Raw genomic sequence first — 19,505 nt, forward strand, 5'->3', positions numbered from 1 at the left:
TTATATACATTTGTATACACGTTAGTACCTGGGAAATCCGCATACTCAACGGTATGCATTTTCCGTTATTGTAACTCGGAAATACTAGCATATATAAATATTACTGTATATAAATTGGTTCATATTTAGATATATTAGTGCATTTATTTGATTTTATTCTCTCGGGATTTCGGCTACCATTTAAAGAAGTTTTTGCAAAGAAGATTTTTTTCAACACACAAATGCAAAGAAGATCACAGTCTCAAATCACATTAACCTTATATTTATATATATTCTTACAGAAAAAATAGCTAGCAATACCATCGGCTCAGCTTTATAAACAAGATAATAGTTATCTATAATGCTTGCAGTGGCGCTCGTTTCAACAGCGAAGCAAACTAAAAGAGCGCCAGCTCCAAACGCCACACAAAGTTCCTGTTGCGCTGCCTTTTTCGGCCAGCTCCTGCTAATGTTTGACTAGATGATTATAGAGGCAGCGCCTCGTCTGGTGGTCGAACCATTGGAGAGCTATCCATCACCTCCACACAGATTGAAATTTGAAAAAACCCAAATAACTCGTGACAACAGAGAACAAAGTAAGCCCTACCAAAAACTATTTGCAACTAGAAATAACTGCAGATCTACGATTTCCGGCAACAGTGAAGACTTATTAAATTGTGACAGAGGGAACAAATCACGAAAGTGTTCGCACAGGACACATCCTTACGACTGCTCGGCTCAAGGGAAGCGCGCACATATCAAGTGGAATTATTTTTTGAATAATCTTCCTTTTCATGATAAGTGTCCTTTGTTATTGCCTGATTTCCGGATTCAGAAATCTTTGTATCGTCTTTCCACCTCCAACAAGAGAAAAGTACCAAGGAGTAAGACGCTTGATAGACAATTTACGCCAATTTTTACAGGTATGACGATATTTTCATGATGTTTCGTTTGTTTGTCACTTTTCACAATATGAATGACTTTGCTGCTGGCTCTCCTAAATTTCTGCTTTATTTTTCGTACTTTATGAAATGTATAACTGTAGGATGTAAGTAAATAATATAATCCATATAGAAATCTTAATCAAATTACTGATGTACCCTTAGAGTTCTTTTTTATCGAGGTTCAAAGCTTTGATTGCACTTCGAACTGACAAATTTGGTTATTTAATTGTAATTGCTGATAATACTAAATGTATTTATTGCATTTTAACTGTACCAATATAAAACCGAATTAATCAGCAGAGTTATTTTTTTTTCCAGCGAATGCAAATGAAAATAATGACAACTCTCCAAGTGCAACGTATTGCTGCAACCAGTTGACTGAGTCACAAACTGTAGACGCTATTTGTGATGCCGAAATAGAAGATTTAACTACAGAACACACGACAACATATTCAACTGAAGAAACAACCTTTGTACGCCAAAGACGAACAAGTTTAAATACGAACCCTCTGTCTTCAATCACCACGCGAACGAATCCACACGATCCTCTTTCGCTATCCCAATCAGACGATTTAAACCTTAGGTATTCATCGACTAGTGGAATAAAAGAAGCAAGGCGAGATAAATCCGAAAACTTTTATCAATTTATTCGTCAAAATATTTCATCTTCTCCAGGCTTATCTTCCAACGATAAGTTACCTGGAAAATACAACACGGCGGTCGAGAGAGAAACTTCCTCGATTGAAAGACTGGTCGACTTTTTTGAGTCGAATTCATCAAACAGAATTTTTCGTCCCAGAATACCATCAGACCAAAGACAAAACAAAGAATCTTATTTGAATTTTACAAAGACACACTCGTCAAACCAACGAGAACCAAGAGAATCGCCCAATTTTCCTCATCTTTTCCGCAACAGTTGGGATTATTTTATAAAAAACTCAACTGACTATCAACAGTCAAGCGTCCCGGTTGGTGGAATATACAATAACAACGGAAACGCAGCTAGTGCACCACCAGAATCAAAGTTCATTTGGCCTGGTATTCAGTACGGTAGTGATAATTTTTCCTCAGCTGGACAACACGAAAGCATACGTAAAACGACTTCATCATCTCCGGTATTCTTTCCATCAAATCGTATACGTTGCGGTTCCTCATTAGCCCGCGTTTCCCCAGACGTTGAGCTAATAGACCTTGAATCCACGCGCTTCCCAGTGTGGCATTCAGTACACATAGCATTTGATAAACGTCAACTCAGTAAGGAATTAAGTTCCAATAGCCTAATAGACCTTCAATCCAGTTCAAATCAAACTGTTTATGATCCTAATAAGTGGCTGAGACACAAACGCTATAATTCGGGATCTAAAAAGGCTACACGTTCTCAGGACGGAAACTGTTTTACGGAGGGCTTCAACCGGATTGATAAGGTAAGATATTGTCATAGAACTCAATAATGACCTTCGTTTTGCAATTGGGATTCGAATCGTGAATAAATTCGAGTCCTTACATATACATGTGTACTGCATGGTGTACTATTGGTGCCTATTAGTTATACTTTATCGGAGCGATCCCAAACTTATGACGCCCATCATCAATGATGATTATAGCCGTTGCATCACACTTGCGGAAATACGTAATCCACGCTCCACGCGTTATAGCTAACGTTCAGTTATTGTTAGTTGGAAGCCTACAGAGTATTTATACGATACTGTTAAAGCGGCTCGCCTATCTCAGTAATGCAGAATATTTCAAGCAATAATGTGCTGGCGGTTAATTTAAACTATGTTAACTTTTTTGCATTGCCAGGTAAAAGAAGGCTTTGAGAGCAATTTTTGTCGGATAAGATCACAGGAGGGCAAGCCATTTCGGTTATCTGAAAACAACCATCATAACTCTCAAACAGACTGGCATAGTTTTGATCGCGTAGAGAAATCCTATCCAGACAGAATACAAGAACCCAATTTTCCTTTCAACAATTTCAACCTACATCAAACGTTACTGAATCCTTGTTTAAGCAAAAGCAGCGTTTTCCTTCAAACTGACTCTAACGAAATGGGTTGTATACAGAGTATTGCAAAAGCGAAAGTTAGTCCAGATAGATGTCACTATCATGGTGTTATTGTGGAAGACATTCAAGCAGCCATTGACAGAACCCCAACCGAGATAGAGGAGAAATCGCCCATTGTGCTACGATATCGTACTCCGTACTTCAGGGCGAGTGCACATGTCATTGTACCCCCTATACCACGAAAGGAAACTTGGACAGTAGGATGGATACAGGCTTGTGATGCTATGAAATTCATCAACCAATATGGAAATTTAGGAAAGTAAGTAAAGTTTTTTTCTATCGAGTGATGTGGCGAATACCTTCAGAACATCTACCATATATAAATAACAGATAGGATTTACATATTTATCCCGGGGGAAAGGAAAACCGTTAATACGGCTCAATCACATGGTGATACAACGGCCGGTTACCGGTCCATGTAGGCTATGGGATTAGTTAGCCAGGTATATACCATATATACCAGTGCTTTCCTTTTCGGTAGTTGCGCGCTTTACGCTATAGGCATATATGCTAAACCCAATGTTCAGTCTTCATCCTATGAACATATCACTAGCCTGTAACGAATACCGTGTCCGGAAGAACCATTTCTATCAGTTTCTGACACTGATGGCATTCATATTGTTATGGTCTCTGAAAGTACCTCAATCAGGGTGCTGCTTTTCCTATTATCGGTAAAACCATGGGTAAATGGAAAATATAAATCTGTAACTCTAGCGACTTGAATAAAAAGAAATCGCGAGATATTTTTAAAAGAAAAATATCGTCCACAAGGCAAGCTTTAAATGTTGCGTAAAAAACGCAAGTTCTTTGATGTGTTACGTTAACCTCGTTTTAACTTTACAATTATTGACCATAGTAATGCTACCAATGCTACGCATAGTCGATTGGTTTACTGTAAGTACTTTGCGTGAGGACTATTCTTAGAAAAACTTACAACGTCGGTCAAAATTTTGTAGAAGACAGATCAATTCAATTCCGTTTCTGAGAAATGGCTTGTTCTTATTTTAAACGCAGCCAGACGCAAATGTTATAAAACTCGCTTAGTTTTTGCCAACAAGTTATGTATGATTAATTTGCTAGCAACCTTTATACAAACAATATTCAAAAACTTATCTTAATATTTAAATTCTTTAAAAGAGTATCGTCAGCATTTAATACATAACTGTAAGATGCCAAATGACACAACGGTGTTGTCAACTCAGGAAGTAGTCTATAAGTTATGCACTTCTGAATTATATTCTTTGAATCAAAATTCTTTTGAATCAAAAAGTGCAACTAATGCGTAGATATACTTACCTCAAAAAAAATTATTTATTGTGAATTCAATATTACATTAGTCTGCACTTTGTGTTTAGTTATTGCCCAGAGTTTCCACCTTTCACAATTTAAAAAAATTATATCAAAATATATCAAATTTGACTAGCATTCTCTGTATCAAAGGACTCAGTAACAGTCACGGTACAATATTGTAACACGCTATTATATACGCGATGTATGTTGTAATGGGAAAATTTTTTTGATTTGTATAACAAGGACGAACAGGTAATGGAATAATTGAAAGTGTTTTTAAATCACCTCTGAAATACCATGTTTATAGTTAAGGAAGTTTTTCAAAATTTTTTGAATAAGATATTAGGCATTAGCCAAAAGATATGTTGTTAGTGTAGTTTCCCTTGTATACTTTTTAAGTGGCGCTGAAACTTTAAACACAAAATGGTGGACGCAATATCAGTTTTTATACTACCAGGGGGACGAGAAGGAAGAAAAAATAATCAAATTTTGTTTGAGCTTGAACTTCTGTTTGAGTATGATTATACCCAAAAGTTTCAGAAACCTCGGACGCTTTGTACAAAAGGTATGTTCGTACTAGCATATTATGTTCCAAATTACCTCACCTCTTGGCATTAAAGACATTGGCATTGACATTTTGCACAACGGATGCAAGTCTGTCTCCAACACCGAGGAGGGCCTTTGGAACATATTCGAGAGAGAACATAACTTTTGTGTAAAACCTATTGGATTTCTGAAACTTCAGGGTATACTCATACACAAGCAGAAGTTCAAGTGTAGACGAACTTGAATAATTTACTCCATTTTCGTTCAAATTCATGAGTTTATTGAGGGGACATCCTGTACATGTAGTTTGTTTACATATCTACATAAGCTACAGTACAAGGTCTTGCATTACAAGCAACAAACGACAGACTGTCTGCACTTTTCCGTGTTTCTTTACTGCTGATTTAGTAAGCGGAGCAGCCTTTTATGTTAGGAAGACACTTATAAATAATGCAAGACGCAATGAGTCTCTGGTAGAGCTAGTATATGGATTTAAAAGTTAAGCCACAAAAGCGTGACATTACGTTGAACGGCTATGCACCATAGTCACGAACTCCTGCTATTGGTAATTCTAAAAGCTATCTTTCAACTTTGACCAAAAGATGAAAAATGACTAAATAATCTTGTACAAAAAAAGAATTGAAGAGCAGGAAATTTCGTTTATAACAAACTTAAATTGTCTGCCCCATAACTTCACATGATAAGACATATACGGTTAACCATATAAACAAACAGCCTATTTTGACTTTGCTTTTATATTTGGTAAGTCAAAATTTTCATCGTAGTCAAAATTTCAAATATATATACAGATATGAATGCGCTGCTGAATTAAACGCACCAACGTGACACTACTGTACGTTTTGGTTAAGAGATTATCATTATGGGAGGCATTCAAACAAGACCTGGAAATTTTGTACTAATTATAACAAATATTTAAAAGATTTGAACTAGTAATAACATGAAAACTTAGAAATTCTGGATGATCTAGTTTAGCAACATGACATTACGTTACAGAAAGCACTTGAAATGTTTGCAGGTGAAAGACAAACCCTAATCTACGTCATTTTTAATATTTTAAAGCATTCTGGTGAGTTCTGAAGCACAATTATTGTTCCAATTCTTACCCTCAAAAGTAGGAGTAACCCATGACAATCTTTTAACATTATGTGACTTTGCTCTTTGATATAACTGTGAACGGTTATATATATCAAATCTTTATATTTTGAAAATATTTTTCTTTTAGGTTGAAATATTAACTTGCGAATTGTACTGCTAGTTTGGAATTGATTTTAATAATCTCATTAGAAACTAGACTGATAATTATTGACAGAACTTCTCACATTAAACGTGTCTTCGTTTAAAAAAATCTAAACTGTATTCCTTTAAAAATATTTCATTTATAGTGTGACCTATTAAATGCTTGAAATTCTTAAATCATTTTGTATATATATTGTGAACATTTTATTTCAAAATGTCCTATAGATTTCAATGACACTCATTTCCGTGACTCTCTAGCGGTGTAATATGAGGTTGTTTCTAAAACGGTCTGGCATTTTGTTCAAAAATTTAGTATAACTAAATTTTGGTATTTCCAACTTAAGTTTGTCGTCTAGGTTTATATCACACATATTATATGACTATATCTACTTACTAAGGCGGAAAAATATGCAAAGCTTTCATTTAGTTTAGAAAAACAACACGCATGCTATAAGCAAGCACGAATAAGATAAATCTACCATCATTGTGAAATTTGAATATTATCAAGACAGGAGAAATTAACGCATACGCAAAATATATTGAACTTTTTTTATAAAACGTCATGTTCAATAATCACTAACATCGACGTCGTCATATTTATTTTGGTTCAAATCGCTCAAATCCCTGCAGTTTCGATCTGGCGGGTAATGTAGGTTCGTTAGGCCAGTAATACAACGAAACTAAGTCGCGTCATGCATATAACAGAAATTGGACCCGATTTGACCGAGAGACATAGCATTTCCTTAAACGAACTTTCATTTTACAATAATAGGTAAATTACCATCTTTGTAACTCTCTTAATAAGATATTTTCTTTGTCACAAATTACTGGATAAACGTAGAACAGTATTTGATCGATGGATTTTAAACTATGTGAAAAATAGAAACATTGAGCATTATTGCCAGATTAACGTTTTTAGCATGCTCTTGATTTCCGCTATAAACCGTGACCAAATTCTCCTTTTATTATATTTTTGATCCATAGAGACAACAATGTCTTCAGTAAAATCCCGCTTGCATATTTGTGCGTCACGTTCAGGCTATATCCGGAATATCACATTGGGACTTTCCAGTGCATAATTTTACCTTGTTTGTGAGGTGCAGATGATCAGACGCCATTTTAGGACCAAATTTGATCTCTGTCACGTCTTTGATGGTTGAAAGTACACGCTGATTAGAGATGGTTACTGTAAATTATATACATAAATCTTTGTCGAATTACTGTGTTCAAGCAAGATCAAATAATGTTGAAACGTCTATCACCCGCTACATTAACGTATTGAGGGAGGCACATCGTGTCATAAATGCAAGTTCATGGTGACCGTACATTCGAACCCATACATTTGCACCCGTATATCCGCGGATTCAATGTATATGAGGGTGCTAAAATCCATAGGTTAGGGCAGGGCTACTCAACTATTTTTACCGAGGATCCGCATACACATCTTCAAAATTATTTGGGTCCGGTCTTTCCTTAAATTATATTTCGGCATCCTTAAACGCGCATTTCCTCGGCCGACTAATGATTATTAACTAAACAAGATTGTTTATTATGGTGTTATAGTTCTTTCCATGTATTTTCAAAACTATAAGAGTCATTTTATAATAGGAAACCTAAAAAGTGGGGCTAATGATCCAAAATAAATAATTAGGTGCGGTCCGCCAGTTGAGTAGTCCTGGGTAGGGTTAGTATGGGTTCAAATATCAGTAAAAAAAAATTTCATAGGTGCAATAGTATGCAGGTGAAATTGTCTTGGGTTCAAATGTACGTGGGTTCAAATGTAATGGAACCCAAGTTCCTATATACGGATCTTTCACGCTTTTAGACCTCGTTGTCCATTATCATATTAATTTAATCGTTCTGTACTCTGGTTTTTATATGTCAATTTGCATTTTTCAACAAAAAAGCACATTTTTGTATGGCTTGTGTTAGCATGTAATATTGCTGACCATGAAGTTTCCGTTTTGCGTCCTCACTCAACGCTCCTGTCAAATCAGTAGAGTAATGTGTGGCAGAAAATAAGACTGCAAAATAATAAAATAAGACACTCCTTAGGTCAAATCATCTCTTTGTTCCTACTGGAATGAATGAACTGACCATGATGTCGTCAGAAATGATCCCACGGAAGCACGATTACGCATCACGCACAGCCTGCCAATGCTGGGTCCGAGTCAGTAGCTTCATTAATAAAATCTCACTGGCAAACGGCTGTTTGCATAACTTCCTGTCATCATTACAGGGTTTGTTTTGATGCTGTATATCATCACGATATAGCGAATGAAAGTTGAAACACGCATACATCGTGTTGAATTTGCAACCGAATTCAAACATATACACCAGACTGCGTGCAAAGCCACAACAACGCTATATTTTGCAATCCAGATTCTTTTAGCTTATGAAGCCTTGAAAGCTGATTTCAGTTGTTATCAGCCTCCAAGATGTACTGTTTAATGTACACAACATGTACCATACCGTTATTCATGATACATTGTGCGAACTCATCTGGCATGCCGGCAATTCCAAGGTTCTGATTGTACGCAGGAGAGATTGTAGAATAAAACAGGCGGGGTTCTGCTTCATAATATCCGAAACATTTTTCACTTCATTTACAACTTTTTTAAAACATAGCTGACATTTTTTTTTATATATGGGGGTCAATCCTTCTTCAAATATGGTAAGCATCCATTGATACCTTGCGACTAGTATCGACGAATAAGGCAACTTGTTTTGGTGAATGTCAATATAACCGAGTCAATTTTCAGTTCAATCCGGCACTCTCCCCAGACTACCGGTATTATATTCTTCCAGGACTGGCAATATAGCGCCACATGTATGAATGCTGTTTCTGTAATATTCTGTGAACTTTCGCCCGTAACTCGCATTAGTTCGTCATAAATATATTTATAAAAACATTGCACAGGGTGTTTTATATAGTGTGCTTAACAGCTGGCGTAGGGCTGATATATAATTCATACCTGCAAAGACATGCAATAGCAAAACACAGTTTTATCCTTCGTGTTGTACTCTTCAAATCGATAGCTCATAATTCTCTAAACATGGCAAAGTGGGATGACCACAAGATCTTGGTTACTGATTTTGAAAATAAATATTATATGTGAATTGTGCACCAAAGAACGTGTTATTGAAACAACAATTCCTACAAACCTTGGGAAATGTCATTATAGGAGAAGGGCACAATGATCAATGCAAGCATTTTAAAATGAACTATTTGACCGATGCGAAAATGCCACAAACATATTTCAACAATTTCCAAATTGAGATAATACTGGTATTCTTTCTTTTGAAAATTTCAGCTGAGCACCTATTTACAACAACGAAAGTAACTGAGTTGGTGCTTATATTGAATAAATGAGTAACCAAATTGAATAACTGTTACAACATGGTTATAGGGTGAAATTTATACAATGTTAACAGAAATTATTCCCAAATCTGTTCACTCAGTACACCTGCTTAAAAACAATTTTAAAACAATAAGCTTTGAATGAGAAGAAACTAGTTCAATGCTGGTTCAAGTGACCGAAATTGTCTCAGTCTAATGACCAACGAACAATTTCCACAGATGAGTGCAACGCCTCTCTGTCGAAATGCCTTTGTCAATGAGAACAAAGACTTCAAAAACGATGACAAACTATTCCTTCGGGAAGGTTGCCGCATTATTGATTAAAGGACTCGTGTATATTGCAGTGCCTTGCAGTTATTAGCTATGAAATCCATACCAAGCCTAATTTATTTCAAATATAGGCAGAAAAATGTAATTACATACCGGGGATTTTTGTAACAGTGCTATATTCTATTATTCACCTAGTATGGCCGAAGGTATCGGCGATTTCATTTTCTGCCAATACCATTAGCAGGTACATTGAAGATTTCTACTCAGTAACGATTATGAATAAATTAAAACTTTTTCAAACGGTGCTTTTGTATTGAACTTTCATAATCAATTCAGTGCTGCCTACCCTGTCTACCAATATAATCATATATTCAATTAACGGTATAGGTAAGTCCTAATAATTTATGCTTCAACATTAAACTATTTTTGCAACTTTAATAAATGTGACTTATCCCGTGTCATCCCTAACCCAAATATTGGTAGCCACATTTCAAAGTTGAATTGGATGGAATATGTATCAGTCGTAACCTTCTAGTACACCTAATTATTTTTACTAAATGCAATCCCTGTTACTTGGGGGATACATTAAACATATGAAAGAGGCTTTTATCCAGATTTGGGCTGGACTGTCTTCAACACGGAAAAATGAATTTTTATACATCAAAGATCACAATTATTTTCCATAGTTCATTTTTATAATCACCAAAACTGAAAACTACAATGACATAATTATTAATAATAATACATTCCAGTATGGTTATAGTGAGACAGTTGCCAACGCCAACAACAGTTGTAATGCGGTGGGCTTCATGGATTAGCTTTTGTGTCTTTTAATGGAGATATTGAAAAAATGGTATTTTTTAAAATGGGCGCCAACTTGTTCTTTGTCAGGATTTTTAAAATATTCTATGAGTGATTTAAATAACGCCGGTCTGGCTTCAATGTGACCGTTATTCTTTCAGTTTATGAATAGGCCTACTGCATTCACATTCGCGGCAATACGCGTCTAAGCTGGTATATTTAAATAAGCAGATGAATAAAATTGGGGCTGCACAAGAGATGAATTCAATTCTGCCTTCTGCGTAATGTAATACGCTATGCGCTATATAGGAAAGAGGAGACGTTGCCTTCCTTCCTCTGTCATGCGCTGCATAGCTATATGGCACAGCTTGCCTTTTTTGACTTATGAGCATATAAGAAAATACAACATAGGCTGGTCATCAGCAACCAGTCATTCAAATATTTTTCAATATGGTATGGATTTCCGGACATCCTCATTGGTGACTGTTCTAGTCACTGAGATAAGGATTTCGTTACGATTTTGAAGCAAATATAAAATCCTATAAATTAATGTTATTTTTGTATTTATTAAATGAATATAGATAAAAATTATTTGTCTAAAATTGAAATGAAACTCTATTTTGAACATGTAAGACTTCAAACTTGTCGTCAAGCTCCTTTTGCTTATATTTGAATGATTTCTTATAGAAGCATTTTTAAAATTTTCAGGTTATTTCTAGATAGAAAAAAACAGCCTGTCCTATCCAAGTTAATTCACTCTTTTGCTTTTCAGTTCAAGTTGGGAGATACCTGCATTGAAAGACAGGAGAATAACAGCTGTTAGTGATAGTGACGGTGTATCATATCCTTGGTATGGTAATACAACGGAAATTGCTACCGTTGAAGGTCCAACAGATACCTCGAGGAGTTTGACTCTTAGAATGAACGATAATTTTTATCCGTCAGTCACGTGGGACATTCCCGTTAGCGAAGGCTCAGAAGCGCACTTGACGCACATAGTACGTGATCAGAGCTTTACGACGTGGCTTGCGGCTGTCAATCAAACAACAGGCCGACTTGAAGTATTAAGGACTGTAAAATGGCATTTTTACCTCGAAATTGACGTAGATCCTACACAGGAATTGGGAAAAAGGTAATTCAGAATATATTATCGATTCCATTTCGTAAGGGACTTAATCTTATAACGTTAATTAATCTTAGTTACTTCGGTAAGCCTGAAAAAACAAGTGAACTTAAACGTCGGGCTAATAATACACTACTGGGGCAAGTGGAGGCAAACTATTTAACCAAATTATTCTTTCTGATATTGAATACATTCATTGGTACGAAATAGGAATGTTTATTATTTTATTAGCGTGGCTGATAGTGTTCATTCAAGATTCCTTTTGGCCCTTTATATCGACCAGACGATTGTCTTTCACTAGGATTTTGTCGTACTATATATGCATATATATCGATATAATTCATTCTGTTTTTGTACGTAATTTTTGTAATGATGAAAATGACATTTTGATTTCTCCATGTTGGCCATTATTGTATAATTATCAGGCATCATGGTAGATTGATGAAAGCCCTTTCTCATGGGCGATTCTACCATATTCGTACTAAAAATATGTTCCCTTGTCACAGTTGATATTTATAAATGTAGTATAATGTATAAGTAAATGTGAAATTCTTTGTTTCAAGGGCGCGAATAGTCAGTCCACTGGTTCAGAAGCAACCAATCATTCTAAAGAACAATACAGAGCCAATATACATTTCCAGTCCTCGTCGAAGCAGCAGCAACGGTTCTGCAACAAGCGGACGAACGAAACGTCTAAACCGTAGGCCCGGTGCAGGTGGAGATAATAACAGTAATAACCACACAAACTATATTCCAAAATCGGCACTGGTGCGACCAAGCGCAAATAATGCACAGACTTTAATATGGAGACCGACAAGGGATGTCCCAGTCATCGTAGTTCCAGCTAAAGAGGAATACAAAGAGAACAATGAGGTTGTTTGGTTCACACGAACACCTACAATGCACGGACACGATCACAACGTGCGTATTTTATCAACCCAGGAAATGACACAATTAAAGAAGAGTATCAGCTGAGCTTGGAGGAAACACAGTCACAATGTTAGATGAGTACATCGGATTTACTACTATTTTTTGTGCAAATAGGCCTTACATTTTCAAACATCTATACGGGTTCAAAGGTCACACCAATCATATAAAAAATTTAGTAAATCTGATGAATTTTTTCAACTGCGTACTATGAAATCCGAAAAGAAGCAAATTTATTTTGGCGAAGCCATACCAGGTGGACATAAACACATGTGCAATATACTTATTTAGTGACGGAACAAAAATGAATTAAACAGTTTGAGAATGACGATGGCTGCTTGATCGATAGTAAATTCTTTATGTTCCCCTGCGTTATACAAGGCAGATGGCGATTAAAAGCCACACTGCAAGAAAGCTGCACTATTTACGACTATTCAGAAAAGCACACGGGCACCGAACGCACTTAACATACTATTATACATAAGGAATTATTTATTACCGCAAAGTCGATATTGCTTTTGCTTATTGCCTTTTTTGTTTTGTTTCACTACGAAAATTGATCGAGTAACGCGCCATGCATTTTATATATTATCATAACGGGTTTTATACTGTACAAAAGTTTGTTAAAATATCCAGCATTTGCTTGCAAATGCAGTTTTGCGATATTTGGGCCTAAATGAGTAATCAAGAATAAGCTATTTAATTCTCATGAGCAATTTTCAAATCCGATTAGGTATGACTTATCTTTTCAAAATATTTAGGCTTGCGCATCGTAAACATCCACAAATGCCAGTGATTTTTACGCTTTTTATCAGTCATTATGGATCTTCATCATTATTGGGAATCGCAATGTAATGTGTCAAATCCGTCACCGACTTCCTAATCACGACAAAAGCAAACTCTACCTCTTTGAAAACAAGGCATGTCATTTATTCACGCCCACCCACTTATATCTTCCGATGGAATATATAAGGGATCTCTGAGTGCATTTGCCTTTTAGCACCAAAATGGATTAACTATTAGCGGCATATGTAATACATATGTCTGTATGTTAGCACTTTCGTACAATCTGAAAGTGATATAGCTAAAATGGCGTTTCATACTAGTAATATCGGTTGCATAATTATAATCACTAACGATGCAGTATTTCAAATAAATATTAGTTTTATTGAGGGATTGCGGACTTGCTTTAAGAAAACTCACCCAAAAAAACACCATTATGAATTCGCGTTAGCGCTAGGCTTTTGACACAGTTTTTAATTATCCTTAATTAAGTTATTTATCCGAGGAAGTCGTTGACGGCATCAGCGTCCGCGATGGATTAGAAGCAATTTTATATCCAATCTAAACAATGCAACGTTCAGAAAAACATTTCCATGCGACCCAAAATTTACTAAAAGAAAACCGCCTCGTCAGGAAACAGGAACGTACTCAAGCGCTAATCACTCAAATGATGAGGAGGAAAAACAGTCGAGTAATCGATGTCAGTTTGTGCTCAATCAATCAAACACGACCCAATTTTATACAATTCAAACTTTAGACGTCAAATCAACAGAATAGCTTTACTTGTATGAGAATTTTGAAACTTTACATTTTACTAATCACTACCTACATTATGTCGGTTTATACAGTCCCGTTTAACGGGTTCACTTGAGATTATACATGGTCAATTCAAACCCAATACCACAGAGCATCGTATTCCATAACAAATTATATCTAGCTTAAATGGTTATTCTCAATGAACGTTTCGTCAAATATATAATTATGTGGATACAACAATTTGACATCAAAACTTGGGTCTGTCATTAATATGTTCACATTTGAAATGAAAAATTATTTTTTCTGGTCCGAAGTATTTTTTTTTCATTCTAACTTTTTACCCCCACCTCAAAGATATTAAAATGCGATATATATTTGTCATTGCTATCAAAGTTCCAGTAGACACCAATTTTCTTCATTTTTAATTTTATGTTGTTTTTTTCATCAGCCCTTGTGAATATCACTGCATAAAATGCACAAGAAGTACTAACATTTTCTGGCATAATTTGCATATCAAAATGCGTTTCATATTAGATATAAAACCCAGGCATGGATAAAACACACACTGATTATTTGAAAAAGCCAGAAAATGCTAGTAATTTGAATGCATTTTTGCAGTGTGCGATGGTGTCACTGTGCTCACCACAAAAATATCTTCATAATTAATATGCAATTATCATGGTAATAATATTAATAATGATATTATTAGAGCAAAGCCTTGCGACCGTTAGACGGCTGCTTCAATTTCTTCATTATTACTCTATTCGTCTGACAAACCCGCACTATGTATTTCTATGAATACAAAATGCTACAGCACTTTGCACTAATGTAACTTTAATAATTCGTATCATTATGTATAACTTCTTCATTTTTCAAATTGTGTTTTTTTTTCTGTTTGAAATATTGCAGCTGTTGCCCCAAACTTGCATTTTTGTTTTACGTTTTTGTGCAATACCGCAGTTTAGGACAATACCACAATCAGAAATTATATCATTTTACCGTTTATGATCATTTTAACGAAAAAAAAATTGGGAAATACCAAAGGCAGGAACATTTTAATGATAATCGCTACATTTTTGCCTAAAATAGATTATATTTGCGTTGAGATTATTATGTTAAATATCAGTTACTTATGTCGCTTCAATTCATTTGATTTTTTGATTTACACCATTTTTGTTTTTGCACATTTCACAAATATTTACGTCCGTATGGTTCTTACTCTTAATGTGACTCCGATTTCGAACCTAATTCAAATGGCAATATTTTAACAAGAAAAGTAGTTTTAACGTAATTTTTGAAAAGTAAATACGAAATAACGCCAAAAATAAGTAGCACATGTGTCGCAATTTACAGATAATTATCAATTCTTCAATCCTACTGGCCAGGAAATAACGGTTATCGGATTTCTAATATTCACTTCAATGACTTTCTCTAAGGAGAATTAGTGGGATGTCCTATAAATAGCAGGTGATTTTCAACTCAGCCCTTGTTAAGACCAAAAAAACAACAACTATTACATATTTTCTGGCTACTCAAAACAAGTTTGGACTGGTGCTTCAATTTGTTTATGACAATCGGGAATAAACACTGTGTAATTGTTTTCCCACCTCAATACGGACAGTACATTAGGAAGACGAATATCATTTTTTCAACTATTTTTTTCTCGTAACAAAGGCTAGATATTGTTTTTTTCTTGCCGTGGAATATAGCGTAAACTCATTGGCTTTCACAGTATGTAGGCTAATATTGAAAAAAATGCCATGCCAATCATAAGTGATAGTTAGGCCGTGAGTAAGAATCCTAAATGATTTTTTATTGGTTTTACATTACTTTTGCTGCATATTTATATGTGGTATAAGTCAGCTATTTCCGGATATTTTTTCTCTAAGTAATTCTTACAGTCAGAAATAGAATGATGGATATACTGACGCAAACGCCATTCGAATGACCTCCTCCGCAGTTGGCAATTTGGCTGCCATCATTTTTTATGGTCGCCTAGTACCACTCGCTTCTAAATATAGGCATGTGACATTGCTCACAATAAATTGTCATTTGAATATTTTTGAAATATTGAACCATCTTGTCATTGTCGTCAAATAACGGTCAATCAAATAGATGTCAACCCAAAAATTTGTATCGTTTTCGTTTTTCTTTCTCTCTTTTATTTATAATTGCTAATTCTTCAGTCGGTTAAGAGTAAATAATCATTTTGTAGTGTTACTGTTTCTATTGCTTCATTTGTTATTATATAAAAACTGTTATAATCATAATGTTACTATTAATTAATAAAATTAATTATTATTTGTATTGATCTTGATATTATTATAATTATTAACGATATTGCTGCGATGCGTTGAATATTTTTTTAAAGCTCTTACATTTATCCGGATCAATTCCAATAAAAACTTTTTTAAAGATAAAACATTGTCTACAGTATTTTTTAGGGGGAGGGGGGCGTGAGTTATTTTTTTTAGTGTTCATAAATCATACGCATCTCAAGTTTTATTCTCAACTTCGGTTTCAAAATAATCTGACTTCGACTTCATCACATAACTAAACGTTCATTTTTGTTAAGCTTTGTCAGCATTCTTGAGCTTCGCGACTAGTGGAGTATAAACTTTTAAATCCCGTTCAATTTCACGAATTCAGGATGTTTATAAACACGCCCTCGACTCAAACATAAGCAGGAACAAATGTATACATTCGGATGATCAGAAGCGAATTATAATCTGCTGTGAGTTACACAACTACAGTCGAAACTGAGATATCAGTCTCTAGGACCGAGATTTGATCAATTGCAAACGGTGAAGCGCTAGCAACGATGGCTATGTAAGGGAGTCGTTGCTGCACGTGGAAAATCATTTGCCGCATCAGTTTCGTCTGTACCCAATCCGTTGGAATAAATTCGAAATCTATCGCAACTCCCTAACCCATAATGCAACATTGAGTTCCATTTACATACAACCAACAAGCTTCAATTACCCGTTACAGCGCAGAGTTTCTTTTTTTTGGTATTGGTCTGCCACTACAGGCAAAAATGACGCTTTGCACCTCTTTCTGTTATACTCCACTGAATGGAAAATGAACCACGGTTGGTGACAGCACATTCCGGTCATAACCTGCTTTTCAGGCTCTTTGTGAATATTCCCTCTCTAGCAAGAAAATACATTCGTGTAATCTTATAAATAGAAATGTTATTGCTCTAAACTTGAAGATTACAAAGAAAACGGATCTATTATGGTGCGACCAACTGCTGATATAGTTTTGGATCTGATATGGATGAGATGCTTTATAATATTCAAAATGTTAACAATTGGACGGAGTAAACTTATGGTGTGAATTCCTGGTACAGTTATTGGGTTACGCAACGCATTTATCCAGAAATGACATAACAAGAGTCACATTTTGAAATATATAAATACATAATCTATTATACTCAAATTATTTCCTCTCTCAGATGAAATAAATTTTATAAACTCCAATATTACATGCAATATCGAATTACATCGCCTTGACTAACTTGTAAATAAGTGCGAGATGTAGTTGAACATTCGACTTTCAATTTGTGTTCACAATAACGAAGTTGAAGTTTAGATAAGTAAGTGCGCTTCTCACAGCTTCCTATCCGAACTGTACAGCACAGAATTCACTCTTATTTTTAGTTTACCTTTCACCTAAACTCAATGGCTATAAATAGATGAACATATATATGTTTATAAAAACTTCGTTGAACGTTTCTTAGGCAATTTAATGTGCTTCCGGGTTCAGTTTTTAGATATAAAAAACTCTATTTTACTTTTCAAGTACTCATATTCATATTATTTATAGCGTACTATCTTCTCTTCTAAATTCGTTCTGTTCATTTCGTAGAACGTCTTGTTTCATTATCCATTGCGATTGTGCATTGAACCAAAGGAGGCTGCAGATTTTTTATTTTTTTGACTGGGGGGGGGGGCTCAAAATAGACTATAGACTTAATATAAAAAACCAGAAATCTGAAATAACAATGGGGAAAAGTGAAAGTGTCTTGAAGTGGTTGAAAACGATTGCTTGTATCCCTATCACCGTATGCCTTTCAGTCTGAATCACGTTCCAGAGTGGATGCAAGTGCCAATCACCTCAAAAATTAAGTGAAATTCGTTGATCAAGTTGTACTAGTGAAAAATAGTGATGCCAACTGCAGACGGCTTGGTCATTCCGTACCAAGGTCTGATCAAAAAGTGTTATATTTTTTTAATTTTCTTGTTGCATAATAAAGAAAATCCAAGACAAGCAAATCAAATTACACATGTATATACAACATATTCACGTAACATTCTTTTACTCTCTTAACTTTAACATAGGATTCCGCTTTTTATTAAGTAAAGCGACAGCGACAGATATATTTGTAACTTGTTGTAGGAGCCACGCCAATTCTATACCCAGTTCTGTTTAAAAAGTGTTATCTTTATTTTACTCTTTTCTTATTGCATAAAAATAAAATCCAAAACAAGTAAATCAAATCAAATTACACATGTATAACATATTCACGTAACATTTGCCTCGATTGATTGCATACATTTTTTCGCCTCCTCTTACACTTTGTTAACAAAAGACCAATTTTTGGAATAATACGTTGCAGTTTTTTACCGATATAATAAAACTAAGCACAAATTGTTATGCAACATGTTATTCGGAGAGTCACAATATTCTAAAAAACACTATTTTTAGCCCACAGAAAATTCATTATTGTTAGTAACAAAATATAAATATATTTTAACATGTACTTCAATTACATCTCCACAAAATCCACCAAGAAATTTGAATTCACCAAGTTGAATTCATATAAAACTTTATTTAGCACAATGATTTTTAGAAAAAAATATTTTAAAAAGATCTCAGTTTAGTTTTAATAGTTGAATAATTTTATTTTAAACGTGTGACAGCCAATTAAAATTATTTTGTAAATTTAGATTTCTTCCAAAAACCGCTGTTGTTTTTACGGGGGAATGAATTTATTTTTAATAATACATTTATACGCCAAGCTAAAGTTTATGAAAACCAAACATGTGTAAACAAAGAATTTTTAATATATACATTCTGGTGTGCAGCCAATTGGTTTAAAATCTCGATACTTATTGCATTATATTCTTTAAAATAAAAGAATAAAGAATTTCTCTTCACAAACAATGGAATTCACAAATTCTGTGTGCATTCCAAGCTTTTATAATAGTGGAATTCTTTCATATTGTTAATTCCTCATACATGTACCAGGTACGAAGTGTATTCTTAATTTTCATGAAATGAAGACTTTTCATAAAGCAGGATGTTTTGTAGAAGTACAATGGTCATCCAAATGCGCTCTTTCATCTTCTGTCTGGCATATGACAATGTGTGCAATTGTACCACCTAGCAGATGAATGT

General features: G+C 34.8%; 1 protein-coding gene across 1 annotated transcript; it reads left to right on the plus strand.

Annotated features, from left to right (window-relative positions):
• Positions 1 to 285: 285 nt before the first annotated feature.
• LOC120344333 (uncharacterized) lies at positions 286 to 16,524 on the plus strand. Its single transcript, XM_039413499.2, has 5 exons — positions 286 to 902; positions 1,242 to 2,347; positions 2,727 to 3,247; positions 11,286 to 11,645; positions 12,200 to 16,524. The coding sequence occupies exons 1-5, from the start codon at positions 461 to 463 to the stop codon at positions 12,609 to 12,611; spliced, it is 2,841 nt and encodes a 946-aa protein (XP_039269433.2). The 5' UTR covers positions 286 to 460; the 3' UTR covers positions 12,612 to 16,524.
• The last annotated feature ends 2,981 nt before the right edge of the window (positions 16,525 to 19,505 follow it).

The sequence above is a fragment of the Styela clava genome, chromosome 5 (assembly GCF_964204865.1).
Source record: "Styela clava chromosome 5, kaStyClav1.hap1.2, whole genome shotgun sequence".
Taxonomy (NCBI): Eukaryota; Metazoa; Chordata; class Ascidiacea; order Stolidobranchia; family Styelidae; genus Styela; species Styela clava.